Source organism: Parasteatoda tepidariorum, chromosome 2 (genome assembly GCF_043381705.1).
Source record: "Parasteatoda tepidariorum isolate YZ-2023 chromosome 2, CAS_Ptep_4.0, whole genome shotgun sequence".
Lineage (NCBI taxonomy): Eukaryota > Metazoa > Arthropoda > Arachnida > Araneae > Theridiidae > Parasteatoda > Parasteatoda tepidariorum.
In genome coordinates this window covers 69,295,574-69,310,458 of record NC_092205.1, presented here as the reverse complement: position 1 = coordinate 69,310,458, position 14,885 = coordinate 69,295,574, and the positions used below count along the sequence as shown (strand labels likewise).

At 30.0% G+C, this 14,885-nt stretch overlaps 2 protein-coding genes across 2 annotated transcripts; both read right to left on the bottom strand.

The window, feature by feature from the left end:
• Positions 1–1,334: 1,334 nt before the first annotated feature.
• On the bottom strand, positions 1,335–9,580 carry LOC107454129 (uncharacterized). Its single transcript, XM_016071200.3, has 5 exons — positions 9,489–9,580; positions 7,534–7,672; positions 5,968–6,113; positions 2,824–2,959; positions 1,335–1,668 (listed from the first exon to the last, which is right to left on the bottom strand). The coding sequence occupies exons 1-5, from the start codon at positions 9,520–9,522 to the stop codon at positions 1,413–1,415; spliced, it is 711 nt and encodes a 236-aa protein (XP_015926686.1). The 5' UTR covers positions 9,523–9,580; the 3' UTR covers positions 1,335–1,412.
• A 4,213-nt stretch (positions 9,581–13,793) lies between these two features.
• LOC107454121 (uncharacterized) lies at positions 13,794–14,885 on the bottom strand. The gene is made up of 2 exons (XM_016071192.3): positions 14,670–14,885; positions 13,794–14,435 (listed from the first exon to the last, which is right to left on the bottom strand). Exons 1-2 carry the CDS (start codon positions 14,883–14,885, stop codon positions 13,794–13,796), a joined length of 858 nt encoding a protein of 285 aa, XP_015926678.3.

Here is a 14,885-nt window from a genome sequence, read left to right as displayed (position 1 = left end):
TTTTATCTCTTTGATTATACCTAAAATATGAATCTTAGTGCATTTTTCATCTCATCAATCATTTAATAATATATTTTTAAAAAGTAATCGCACTCTTTTACTTCAATCCTAGAAAATACTGCTTCTTAATTCGTCAACACATACTTTGTTTGATTATATATTCACGTAAATATAATTTTTAAATGAATAATAATAGTAATACTAAAAAAAGAAAATATGAGTAATAGTTATAATTGGTTTTTGAGAAACTAAGTAATAAAAATTTTGATAAATTGAGTAAAGAGAAGAATATAAGCCTTCATAAATGCTAGTGATATTTTATTCTTGAACAATATTTCATTTCGATATCATAAATTCTATTCATTTTTCACTAAGTACTCTCGTTAAAGCGCTCTTTACATCTTATTGCACAAAATAAATATCACATTGAGGATCACACAAAAGATTTATGAAGTTACGAATCATTAAATTTAAATGCTTTTATCATTGGCTTATAGGGAGCTTAAATGTTTTCTAAGCCAAATAAAGATTTGCCTCTAACATCATCATCCTTTAACGACTGCATTTTTTTCTTATTATGTATGTTGATACAATATAATAATTAGAGTGAGACTTTTTTTATACAATTATGCTTTTCAATTGGCAGACCATAATCTTGTTTTGTAAAATTATTTGGACTCCGATATTCTATAAGACCACAAAACATAAAATTAATGATATAAAGATGAGCAACTATTCGTAGAATAGCTTTTTCGTTTTTATGTTCATTGTATTAGTTGTTTTCGTTTTTTTTTCTGCGTATAACATGTCTTTTGTATATTCATTGGCTAATTGTCTTGATTAACAATTGAATACAAATAGTGCAAATTTTTTAATTCTAAACTGTTAAAAATAATCACGGTATAAGGTATCGACACTTTGAGTGTATCTGTGAAAGCCATTTCAATCTAAATTGCATTTTGACTGTAATTCCATTTCCATTTTAATAATCTATGAATAGGTGTAAAATATAATACGTAAAATTTTACAGTAATATTTTTTTCATTAGAGTCATTCTGTGATTTTATGGTAATTATTACTGTAAAAATTAAACTACATAAGATTGTTTGATCCGTAACATGTTCGCTTAAAAATGAATTTTGTGGAAGAAAGTACCAGCTTCCTGAAAACTGGTGCCTTTTATCGTAATCTGATGCTTAATTCATTACAGTTTAGCCAATGTTTGTTTGTCTCCGCAATATTTTATAATTTTTATTTTTTATTTTATGTGTTTCTTAAATTGATTTATTGAATAGAGTGTTTAATTACAATTCGAATGAGAGAAATGCAAAAAATATTGACATTAAACTATATTTTATCTTTTGTAACATCAATAGAATCTTCTAAAACAATTTGATAGTGGGTAGTAAATTTCATTCAATCCAGTTTCTGAAAACTCTTTTTAGTAGAGTATATACTTCTGTTCCTTTCAGGCTTTCCGATGGCGTAGATCCAGGTGGTGGTAAAACGGCTTTACATTTTTCTTCTTTTCCAGTAAATCCATTGCATATGACTTCAGGCAATTGACCAAATATCATTTCAGTAAACTCCTTGTCTGTTTGTACTGTTGCTTCGTCACAATTATTTTTCAACAGGTCTAGGCTATCGTGGTGTATTTTTCCATAAGCACTAAAATATATAAGAACAGTTGAAGCTGAGACTCTATAAACACGCAATTTAGCTACAAGTCATAAGATGATTAAACATAACATTAATAATTTTTATAACATTTTATTAGAAATACGTTGAAAAAAAACGTGTTAATTTTTAAAACTGTGCACTGCTATAAAAATTCCGAATCAAACTTCAGTATAAATTACCAATACTTTTAGTCATCCGATACTTAAATTATCCTTAAAATCTATTATACCGTTAAATTCACGGTATCGTTATATATTATTCCACAATTTTCACAGTAATATAGAGTGGTAATATAGAGTGATTCAGTGATGTTACGATTATTACTAGTTTAAAAGTAGTATTATGTACACCAATTTTTTTTTTTGTTTCGTAACATGATCCGGGGAAAATGGATTTTATAGTAAAATCTACCAGAACCCTGAGTGCTGATGCTTTTACTTTTATCATACCAAGTTACTTTTTACCGTAGTTTGAGCGGGTATTTTTACAGTGTTGATTGAGTAATTTAAGTATATCACCATTATTTTCAAAATGCTTGATATTGAGAAAATGACTTCATGTAATTGAGAGATGCATTTTTTAATTATATAACTCATCAATCCTAAAACCTTACCACTTGAAACCTATTTATTGCAATTTTTGAAAAGAATTTTGTATATCATTCATACATTTCTTCATATATTCAAGCTTTTTAAAAGATTTTTTTTATTGTTGTCCTTCAATGGAACAGCAAATATTTTCAGATATTTAGCAGTTTAGCATCACCTGAAATCATATAGAGTAACTAGGTTTTCACAAAAAGTATTTTTTAAATCTATTTCAATCAGATGATTTAGTGATCCAATGAATGAATGAATTAAGTCTATAAAATCCATTTTGAGCACAAAATAATAAATTGAAACCTAGTTAGAAAAGTGGAACGGTACATCGTGATTCGTTACATTCAAAACTAGTTTTGGCATTTATTTTTCTTTATTTAAAAAAATCATATATATATATATATATATATANTGCATATATATATATATATATATATATACAGATTTTTTGTTACGTAACTTTTTTCGGCTAAAAATAGATTTACCGTATTTCCGTATTTCTTTCATTATGGTAACATACAAATAAGAAGTGTTTTTAACTTACCAGCATGCATAAGTTACTTTTTTATCATCAGGGACTTCTTTAAATTTCTCAACGGCTGCTAGGAGATACAGCATGCCCTCTCTCACTTCTTTCATTTGAGACACCTTATTGAGGCATGGTGCATGAGCTATGTATTCTGTCAATAGATGTATTAAGTATTATAGTATGTTAAGTAACTAAGCTTTTTGCATTGTAATTAAAACTTAGTCTAAAATGTAGCAAATAAAATTTATTAACAATTGTATTTAAAATATACTTTTTATTGTTATGGAGCTACAAAAGAAAATATGATTTATTGAAAAATGTGGTTGACGGAAATAGAAATAAAAAATTGGAGATATTTCATTATTTTATTGCTTTCCATCTTTTTTTCATAGTGCACAGACTAGAATACATTTTTATTTTATAACCGTCGTTGAACAGCCGACCCAATTCCATGGGTTTACGACTACTTACGTTCAACTCCGTAGCCTTGTAATTTTGAACCAATCCAGAAGACAAGGAAACTCTTGGATCAGTACCCCCAAAGGTATTGATTTGTTGTGGGCACATGGAGGACTTTGAGACTCGACAGATTTAACGTGCATCAGTCACCATTTACTACCCGTGAAGTCTTCGGCCGGCGAGGATCGAACCCACGACCTCTTGGATATGGGCCCAGCGCCCTTCCGACCAGGCTATCCCGGCCCAGACTAGAATACATTAACAAAATTTTAGTTTGAACAAAAAAAAAGTTCTTTCCAAGAAAGTTTATTTTATTTTTATTTTTAAAGCATATTCTCAACAAACGCTTAACGTTTGTACTGACACTTAAAGATTAGAATTAAAAATATTTTTGAATATATTTTTCTGTTACGTTTTTGATATATTTTTTTAATTGCGTCATTTCAATTTCACGCTATGAAAAATCTGTGAGAAATATAGATTAGTTAAAAACATTTTTTTTTATGATCATTGATACTATTTCCTCTTTGAAGATGAATGTATAGACTTCAAATGCAAAGTGAAATCTAACTTAAAATTATTTCAAGTGTGTTAACATTTCTTTATCAACTAAAGCGAACCTAATGCTATAATCTAGGGGCAAATGGTGCTTAATGAAACATGGGAATCGATGAAACATACAGTCTAAAATCACTCAAAGATTTTTTGCAGTTTTGATATGCGTCTTTCGACTTCATTTTCTAGGTGCTGGTTAGATATTCATGTATCCGTCTCTTTACATAAGTAGCAAATTAAGATTAACTTACTTCCATTGGAAGTATGTTTCATTTTCAAAAATTTTCGTTTTTTTCTTATCGTTAAATATAATGATATTTTTTTGTATACATTTCAATTTTACTGTTATTATATACATGCATCCAAAACCAGAATTAAAAAAAATATCAAATCTTGGAAAGCAACTTTTTTACCAAGTTAATTTCCCCTGGGTATAATGAAAAACATTTCCAGATGAATATATTCATTTGAAATAAAATTTTATGGGTAAATATAAATCCAGTGAAAAAAACCGAATAATAGTTTTCTTTAATAAAATTAACTTATTTTCGAAGAGGAAATGGAAAAATCGAAACATGCATTTTGTGATCATGGGAAATTTGAAATTAGCTGTAATAATGGGAAATTAGATGATTAATATAAGAAAAAAATAAAAAAATGAAAAGAATGGTTTATTGTTTAAACTTTTTATAATTTTTTAAACTGTAACAGTAAAGGAAATTGCATAGTTAAGAATACTTTTTATTGCATTTAATATGTATTTAGTATAAATTGCTGTATTTATTATGCAATTTATTATGTAATAAAATGCCTAGAAATCAAGTAAAGATGTTTAAAAGGCAATTTTGATGAAACTGACATAAGAAAACTTTTAAGAATGTTTTGGATGGAGAGAACAAGAGCCTTTGCTTACTGCATGAATTGTAAGCATGTTATTTAAAGTAGGTGTAAAAAGTTTAGAAAATATGCTTTACTAAGCGAAGAAACTGAAGTATCTTTGAAGTTTTCACTGAATATAGCGTAAACAGTCTATATTTACCAGTATTAGCTGTATAGTTACAAAACAATGTGATATTTGCATTTAAAAAACTTTGCGACCAAACTAGATTTAGATCAATGGTACAAATGCTACCATTGGACTAGAAGGTAAAAAATTAGCTACCTGATAATTAAGAAAAAAAAAGATTGTAAAGGTTGAGTTTTTGGATTTCATAAACATAAATCAAGAAATCTCAGATACTTACACGTTACGCTATTACAGAAATTAAATGTGATGGAGTTTTTAGAAGTAAAGACGTAGACATAGATTGCAGGAGATAAATTTAAATTATGCTACATGTATAATTTAGACGAAATTGCACGGATCATGCACAGAACTTCCCAATCATGATAAAGTTCTCAGCTGAAGAAGCAAAAAACAAGAAGGGCAAGAAACATCTGGTGAAACAATGTGTGAATTTAAATATTTCTGAAAATTTCTTGGGTTGTCCTTTATTGTTGTTATTTATAGTAAGTTCAAAGCTTTAGAAGTCAAAGGAAATATCATTTAAGTATGGGAATTTATTACTGATTCGAAATATTGGTCAACCCTTTTTTGTTCATGGAGTCAGTTTCAAGCTTTCGAGAGCATGGGCGTTTTTCCGAAGAAAATGCAGTGAAGAATTACGAATCAATCATAATGATTTCCAAATTATAGTTTCTTGCTGTTTATTGAATCATTGTTGTTACCACCTCTGCCACCTCATGAAAGTTAAAAAGTTGAAAGAGTAAATATTGCGACTAACTTCATGCGGAGATAAGGCTAATCACCAGGATTAAAATTGCGCAAGAGCCCATATCCATAAATACCATCGTAATTCAGACTAGAAAAAATAATTGTTTTCATTTTGCAATATGTTTTTCTAAATTATGTTTATTTTTCAATGAAAAAACAATATGCTTCAATCTATAAAAAAATGTCAAAGAATAATATTATTGGCTAGGAAATACTTAATCACTTCTCTCAAAAGAATCACTTTACTCAAAGTTAAGATTCATAAATGTTATAATTTATAAACACAAGGAAATTTATTAAAAAATTCAATTACATAAAGTTAAATACAATAATAGAAATTAAATACAATAATAAAAGATTTTGAAGCTTACTTGCAGCCAGAGGAGAGCCCTTTGCACAGAATTTATGCCTAAAGTCTTGCAAACCTTCAGTTGTCAGAGCGATTAATTCTTTTTGTAATGGTGTTACGCACGCATCAATGAACTTATCCGCACAAGTAAAAGCCTTTTCAAGTTCGCTATTAAAAATTTTAGTTGTTTTATTTTATCAAAATGACTGTAACAGAAATAATTAGAAATTTATGGCAATGGTTTTTTTTTTGTCATTAATAAGTACTATGTAATTTTTTTTCTATACATATATATTTGTTTAATTTATCTGGGAACGATTTTGTACATACTTAGCACATACTTAGAAAAAAAATTGTATCAGTTTATTTCATTAAAAAAATTATTTTCCCAAGGATATTTTTTTTATCTAATTTGGAAAATTTCATAGTTCAAAATTCATACTACTTCTATTGACATTACATAATTATGTAAACAAAAAACAAAAAAAATTAACAATTTTTTATAAATATTAGTTTTTAATTATGCATAATTTATCTTTCAATTATTTGTTAGCAAACATATGATAAACATGAATATAAAAGTAACAATAATGGATCACATTTTTCTTTGATTGATAAAATAATTGAACTGATTAATTAATATAGTAAAATATTTCTTCAAAGAAAAAGAGGTTTGTTGACACAACAATACAATCTAAAGTTACTCAGGTTTTTTGTTTACTGTATGCAATGCTAATTAAAAAAATGAGTTCCGGTGAATTGTTATTTGACATTCTGAAACAAAAATTTCGTTATGAGGAAATTGATGTTATTCAACTTAAAAGAAGGCAATTTTAGTTTGAAAAACTAAATGATTAAAACTTAAAGTGAGAGTAAAATTTTTCTACTCACCATATTTTGACAAATTATGCCACAAAAAAGAATTGACTCATAATAATAGGTCAGAGGTAATTGTTAGTTACTCTAACAAATTGAAGAATCAAAAATTAAAAATTGACGAGTTATCATTAAGCTGTTTATCCACTTATTCAAAATTAAAAACTTAACGAACTAATCCTGCGATTAAAAGAAATTACATTTAATAGTGTATATAGATAAAAATATAACTTTTTGTCCTGGTACCCAGGCTCATATAATTATATATAGAAAAATATTTGTTTTAGTAAAAGTTTTATTCTATAAATATTAAAGTAAATGAGCAATAATTACATCTTTTGTTTTTTACGCTATTTTTTGAAAGATACAATTTTGAAAGATACATTTAATTTACGATATCAGTGACATAATTTAAAGCATGCAGCAAAACTGGACACTTTTCTGAAATTAAGAAAGAATAACTTAAGAATGAATTTGTATCAAATTATTATCAATTAAGAAGAATATACTCATAGACTGATAAATATTGCCTTTTGCTTGATTTTCTCTTTCGTTTTCGCTTGTCTATTTATATAATTTTGTCAATTTATTCATATATTTAAATACATGACTTATATTATAATTTTAATTTTGTCAAATGAATTGTTGTTGAAGTTTTCTATTTTATCTGTGATATACGAGTATTAGAATCAGATTTTTTAAATCAACTTACGTGCACATTGTTTCAACCTCATTTTCAGTTACGGGTATGGATCCTTTATCAAGTGTGTCTAACCAATCAAGTGCTATATCTACGCATTTGCAGAATTCACTTGAATGACAGTTATCAGACAATACCAAACAAGGAAATGCTGCAAAATTTAAGAATATATACATGTAGACAGTCATAATATTGAAAAGTTACTTTTTAAGTGTTCAATGCAATGAATCAAATATTATATCAAATATAGTTTTGAAATATTAAGCTCCCTGGAGATTGGTCTTCTAGTGATTTGAGAGAAGGAGTTTTTGCTGTGAATTCAGCTATGTTTCAACAAAATCAACAAAATCAAATATCAATAAGGAAAATTCCAATTTTATCTAATTCTTAGAAAAAGAAAGTAGTTTCTAGGTTCCAAAAAATTGAATCATGGAATGAATTTAAACAAAGGATAAAGAAAAAAAAATTTAGGAAGCTTGACTTAAGGAAAAATTAAAGTGGTGCTTATGAAAATAAAGTTAGGGAAATCTACAATACTGTTATTGTACTATAATAAGTTTTGCTTATATTGTATTTTCTATAGGAATTAGACTTATAATATTGCATTTTATACATGGAACTACAATATAAAATTATATATAATAAGCATACAATATTATATTTATAATATTTTACTTAATATTTAATAAACTCGGATCAAATTACGAAAAAAGGTCAGGCAGTCACATTGACTGCATTTTTTTCGATACTTTCAACTTTTTTTCTAGTTCAATTATTCAATGTTGGAACTTTTGATTTTGAGTAAGCATTTTTCTACTTTCTTCAGTTAATTAGCCACTTAATATTTGATTTTGAATAAAATTTTTCAGCTTATTGTGATTACATGAAACTAGTTTCAGTTCATTTGTGGGGAAGAGGTATGGCACATTTAAGTCTTACATTCAATTAACGCTTTTCATTTTTTTAAAAAAAAAATGATTTATCTTCCACTTTGAAGAAATGTTTTTTTCTTAATTGGAGAGAGACGTATGATTTAATTTTATATTTTAATTACATCGCATTGAATCATATTTTCAATTAGTGCATTTTAAACTACCTAAAAAGTTAAAGAAAAAATTTACAAAATGTTTTATTAAATTGGTTTATTGAACGTTTGAAATCATTTTCGTTGCTGTTTCAAAATCATTAAATACGTAAAAAAATAGAATAGTATATGTGCGTGTTATTTGAGAAGAAAATGTTTAAGAGATATTTGCTGAATCTTTTTTAGTTGGTCAGCAGCGAGATTGACCAGCAACAATGCAGTACTAAAATTTTAGATTGATAGCTGACTTTATTATATAGTTTTATTCCTTTTTTTCCCTTTTAAGTATCTATTAACGTACACATTTAGAGCAGTATACTCGATTTTGGTCATCGTACGACTTAACTTTGCATTTAATCCCTTTCTCTTTCACTGTACGACAATTGAAAAATCCATATACCTCACCTAATTATAATAACTGTTTTCTAAATGATATCGAAAATAAAATATTTTTACTATTAAATAATATGTGATCATGAACTGTTGAATGATACAAGCAATTAAATAAACATATTTTTAAAGCTTATTATTGAATGTTTATTAAGTAATAAGCATTTGTTGCGGTGATGTATTTTATAATGACATAATGAGAATTATATTTTTCATAGTGAGCAATTATGTGTTTTTTTCTAACTAAAAACAAACCGTACATTATACTTTTTACAAAAACCCTTTATATTCAGAAATTATGCAAATTTCAAGCAATTTATATGTGATATCCTCAAATAAAAATTAAACTAAATGTCTTTGCAAAATTTTTAATCTGTAAAATGATTACTTCGCAAAATAAATAATATCATATGTAAGAAGGAATTTAAAATTTGAAGCAATTCATTATACAAAAGGATGCAAAGATTAAAAAAAATCTGCTTAAAATACATACCTATTGCAATTCCTAAAATTAAGAACAGTTTCATGCTTATACAACGAGAAATTTTTACCAAATAATTGATTATTAAAATGAGAAAGATGGTTTTTATATGTATTTCGCGTAAATATCATTTAATTGCAAAATTGGCGAAAATATCATTTGATACATCATTTGATACAATCATGTTATTTGAAAAATCATTCATGCATTGAAAATTTGAAAAGTGAATATCATATTTTATCTTATTAGTCATATTTGAATCAAAATACTACCTTGATTTCTTTTTTTCCTTGTTATTTTACTCAAAACTTCAAAATTGTTCGTTACGATTCCATCCTTTGTCTTAATTTTTAATGTCTCTAAAGTCCAGACAAACAAATTTGAGAAATTACACAAGAGAAGCTTTTTTTTTAATGTTTCATGAGATTATTTTATAAATCTTAGATACTTTCGTATCATTGATTGCAAATTCTGATTGGTTTCTCTCTCCAATTAGCACTTTAATGACATTTTAAGTCCAATTTTTCAAAATGCACAACATAAAAACGTTATATATTACAAGGGGTAGCATGAATGTTGCGACAAACTTCTAGGGGAGTTAGGGCACGTCATTAGGAATAAAATTACAAATAAATTTATGCACGGAAAAGTTATCATAAGCCACTGACGGCCTTTCCCTATTATAAACTGTTTTTTCGTATGCTTCTGATTAGATCACAATAGAAAAGTATCTGCGAACGATGACATTATTGGACATGGGTTCCTAGGTAATTTTATTCCTAGTAATGCATTCTAACCTCTAGAAGTTTGTTGCAACATTTACGTTACATATAAACTTTTAACTTCCTGTTATAACATTAACCTGTTATAATTTTTAACCTGTTATAACCTGCTGCACCATTTACATTATATATAAACTTTTAACCACCTGTTATATATAAACCTTTTTACCCACTGACGTTTTAGCGAAAGGGCTCTAATTGGGAGAATATTTCTCCCCTATACATTATTTCTCTATCAGAGTACATGGAAAAACAAGGTTTGTTATGCGGAGAAAACTGAAGTTTAAAATACAACTTTTTATGTGCAGAGCCATCTGTGGGTTAAACTTGCACATTTCGAGAAAAAAATGGACTAAATAAATCACTTTATTAAAAACTATAGCTTCATGAGCAAAACCAATTGTAGTTTTAAATACTCACTCCCGAATTAGGTAAGAATAATTATTCAGATAAATGCAACAAACAATTTGTTCTCTAGTGTTATCAAGCAAATTTGTGAAACACAATTTTATAATTTGAGGAAATTTTAAAGCAAGTAAATTAAAAATAATAATTGAATGTGATATAGAATTAGAATATTTGAATTACAATAGCAGTGAAAAAAAGAAAAACTGAATTTTTTTTTTCTTTTTTGGTATAAATAAAAAAATCAAAATTGTCCTAGGTAGAATAAATGGTAAAACTTTAGAAATACTTAGTAAAAAAACAAGTATTAAGAAATTGAAATGCAATTGAGTAGAGCATCACAACTGTTAAAAAACTATGTTTGTTTAAAATAATAGCCTATTAAAGCATCGAAAGGCAGAAGTTTTTTATTCTATCGTTCTTTTTCCTCATTGAGGTTTTCATCAGAGGATCTTTGCCTCTTTAAATAATATTCAAAAGTTTCTAACTTTGAAACTTTAAGTTTTTCTTTTTTTTTCCCTTGGATGTGTTCGTGGAAACCGAAAATTAACAAAATTTTCATCACACTTTTCATAGCATCATTACTCCTTCTAAAACAGTCATCTCATTGAACATATTCCAGCATTCTGATATCGTTTATAAAATTCTACGGATTCATAAGGCTCCCATAAATATAAAATAATGTAGTTGCTTACATTTATCTTATATGAAAAAATATTTCTATTTTTTTAATTGTCAACTGCCAGTTACATTAGCCGTTAGGCCATTAAACTTCTTGCTTGCCAATAGCGTTGGAATATACAAGAAAATTCTGTCAGTGCTTCACACTCGTCCAAATGTTCTGCCGTTATTGGCCGTCCACTATCACATATAACACGCAAAGGTGAATCGGCTAGTCCAATGCGAAATAAATGATTCTGTAGACAGTCATGCCCCGTTAATAGTCTAAAAGATGCAACCTCAACTGATCGCGGGTGGTCAGGAATAAAAGATGAGTTTGTTAAAAGAACACTCCAAGGCTTGCCAGCGCAAGCCCGAGTGGCAAAATTTCTAAAAGTCATTTGATATATGAGTGATGTCAGCAGTTTAATGGAATGGAGGCTTGCTTTAGTTTTGGGCTATTGGAGAACTGCAGCTCCTCTTTTGGCAAGCATATCTGCCATCTCATTTCCATAAATACCGCAGTGTGTGGGCACCCATTGAAAAGATATCTTGTGGGAAAGTCCTTTTATGATTTCTTGGCACTGCTTGACTAACATGTTCTTACACTCTTGATAAGAGGATACGGGGCCGACCGGCCTGTGTAGGGGGCAGGGAACTATCCTTGCATCAGAAAGGTCCTGGGTTCGAATCCCGGGAAAGGCATGAATGTTTCTTCTTCTCTCCCTGTGTTATATGTCCTTTCTCCTTTGTGTGTGAATGTGACCCGCCCTATAAACGGGTTGTGGTTGTGTAAATAGCGTGGCAGAAGTCGAATTCCTGGCCATAGATGGCGCCACTGAAAAACAGGAACAATCGCACCCCCACTGCTTAAACAGGCATACGACAATAAAAAAGAGGAGATGGCCTGCATTGCTGAAGTTAAATCTGAAAGGATAACTGTTTTCTTGAAAGAGTTCTGTATCAATGATAGTTGTTGAAGAGCCATCTGGAGGGCTTTCATTTCCCGATCAAAATGCGTGGAGTAAGCTCCTACGGGTAAGTAGAAACAGGAAAGTTTGCTAAAAATTCCTTTGTTTGCCCCTTGGTCCCTAAGGGTCAGAGAACCATCCGTGTATATATGTATCTATTCCTCAGCAGGAAATCGCTGCTAAATTGTTTCAAACACAATAGCTTTTATTTGCTCTGGACTCATTTCTTTCTTATCTACTTTTATATTCAGGTGGTCCAACTCCACATCAAGAAAGCTATAGTCCAAATGGTTTGCCAAAAACAGCAGTGCCGTTTTCAGTGATCTTATGACATTGTATTGTTCAATGCGAGAGACACACTGCAGGAAACCATTTTGCGTCTTCAAATTTCTTTGTCTATTATTATCATAATTCCTCCAAATAGAATTACTTGGCAACCGAATAAGTCTCTGAAGGACAAAAGCATTTTTCTGAATTAGGTTGATCATTGGTTGGTTTGCCGAAAGCAACTGCATTGCCAAAATGGGAGTAGTTTTAACAACTCCGGTTATAATGTGCAATGCCTGATTTTGAAATACCCCCAGACGTTATATCACATCTCCCGTTTCCGAGATCAATATCTCACAGCAATAATTTAATATTGGTCGAATATACATTTTATACGTAGTGTTCAGAGTCTCTCTATCACATCCCCACTTGACGCCTGCTAAGCGTTTAAGAATAGGTAGCATACGTTCAGCCTTAGAAACAACATGCTCTGCATGCCTTCTCCAGCTTAAACGCATGTCAAAAATACAGCCAAGATAGGTAGCACCACCCGTCTGCAGTAGAACCGAATTCTTATACATTACACTTGGAGTAAAGCTTTGTCTGTTAAGAGTGAAAAACTGACGCGTGGTTTTCCCTTGATTCACTCTCATATTGTTAGTGGAACACCACTTCTCTAGTCTCTGGAGCGCAGAGTTTAAGGTTTGGTTTAAACCGTCTTGTTCTTTTTTAGAAGCTCTGGCCCATACTACAAGGTCATCGGAAAAAAGGGTGGTGTTTACGAGCCCCTCTGATTCTAAGATGTCTGGTAAATTGTTGATAAAAATGTTAAAATGAATGGGGACTAATAACTGTGCCCTGAGGCAAACCAGTCTCAACTTGTTTATATTTTGAAGTACTGGTGCCATAACGAGTAGCACACAAACGTTGGGTCATGAAATGTTTTATCCAAAGGAACATTTTTCCTCCAACACCCAATGTTTGAAGCTTTCTGACTGCTTTTAACCTCCAAACTTTATCATACGCAGCTTTGAAATCCACATAAACATCCAGTACCGAATTTCGTTCATCAAGTGCATCTTTAATAGACTGGCTTAAGGATACGACTTGTTGGCTTGTAGAATGGTAATTTCTAAATCCCGCTAGTTTGGGAGATATGAGGCCATTGGTTTCCAAGTACCATTTAAGACGGGCAATTATCATTCTCTCCATTAACTTTGACAACACACCGGTCAAAGCAATTGGTCTAACTCCTGCTTTGGTGTGTTTTCCTTGACAATTGGAGTCAAGATGACCTTTTTCCAGACAACAGGAACAGTCGAGTTCCAACTCTTATTATAGAGCTTAAGGAGTACATCCAGGGTGTTTACACCAATATTCTTTAAAAACTCGGGGTGGATATTGTCTGGACCTGAACTTTTTTTGCCTTTCATTTGTCCGATAGCTCCCCGTAATTCTGAAATAGTGAAATATCTATTAAAAACTAAATGTCTCTGAGGGCATGAAGAAAATTCCCTGATGATTGTTTTCCTAAGGGTCTTCTGACTCTTCTTTAGATCGCTTCTCAAGCGTTGTCTTTTGCAATAAAGGGAGTTAAAAGCATAGGCAATGTTCATGTCATCCGTCAGTATTTTTGAGCCCACTTTCATAGGTTCTCTTCTCACACCACTCTCCTCCCTTTTCACTTCATTGACAAAATTATAAATCCTTTTTCCCTCCTTTCTATAATCCATATTATTAATGAAATCAGTAAAACACTTTTTCTTTGCCGCAGTAACTTCTCTTCTAAGGATAGCTACATCTCTTCTCCATGTTTGGACGTCTTTAGAATTTTTAGTTTGTTCAGCAACATTTCGAGATTTAATGGATACGCTCTTTAATTCAGTCAATCTATCATTTCAGAAAGCTCTGAACCCTGTTTGTTTACCTCTTGGCATCCACTTCTTGGCGATTGTTAAAATCAATTCAGAAAAACCAGAGAATGATTTATCGACGCTCATCTCAGGATCTAGAAATTTGGGTGCCTGCAAAAGGATAGCCTCAAGCTCCAAGCAAAAGTTTTCCCAGTTTACTTTCCAAAAATTTCACCTATTTCTGACTTTATTTACTAAAGGGAAACAGGACTGTAATCCAAAGCTGGTCGTAATCATGCGATGTCCAGAACCTGGATCATAGATGACCTCTCTTCTTGCATCTCCAGTTAAATCAGCAGCGACTAATATCAGATCGGAATTTGTACCATTTCCATTATAATGAATATATGAAGGAATATCCGTGTTCTGGAAAATTATTTCTATTCTGCTTGAGTTGATCAAGTCTTCCAT

Excerpts from the sequence above, each read along its gene's own strand:
- LOC107454129 (XM_016071200.3), bottom strand. The coding sequence starts at position 9,522 with ATGAAACTGTTCTTAATTTTAGGAATTGCAATAG. Across the intron at positions 6,114-7,533 it reads GAGGTTGAAACAATGTGCAC|CGAACTTGAAAAGGCTTTTA; the intron begins GTAAGTTGATTT and ends AATTTTTAATAG. Across the intron at positions 1,669-2,823 it reads AAAGTAACTTATGCATGCTG|TGCTTATGGAAAAATACACC; the intron begins GTAAGTTAAAAA and ends TATATATTTTAG.
- LOC107454121 (XM_016071192.3), bottom strand. The coding sequence starts at position 14,885 with ATGGAAGACTTGATCAACTCAAGCAGAATAGAAATAATTTTCCAGAAC. Across the intron at positions 14,436-14,669 it reads TACAGTCCTGTTTCCCTTTA|AGCGTATCCATTAAATCTCG; the intron begins GTAAATAAAGTC and ends ACTGAATTAAAG.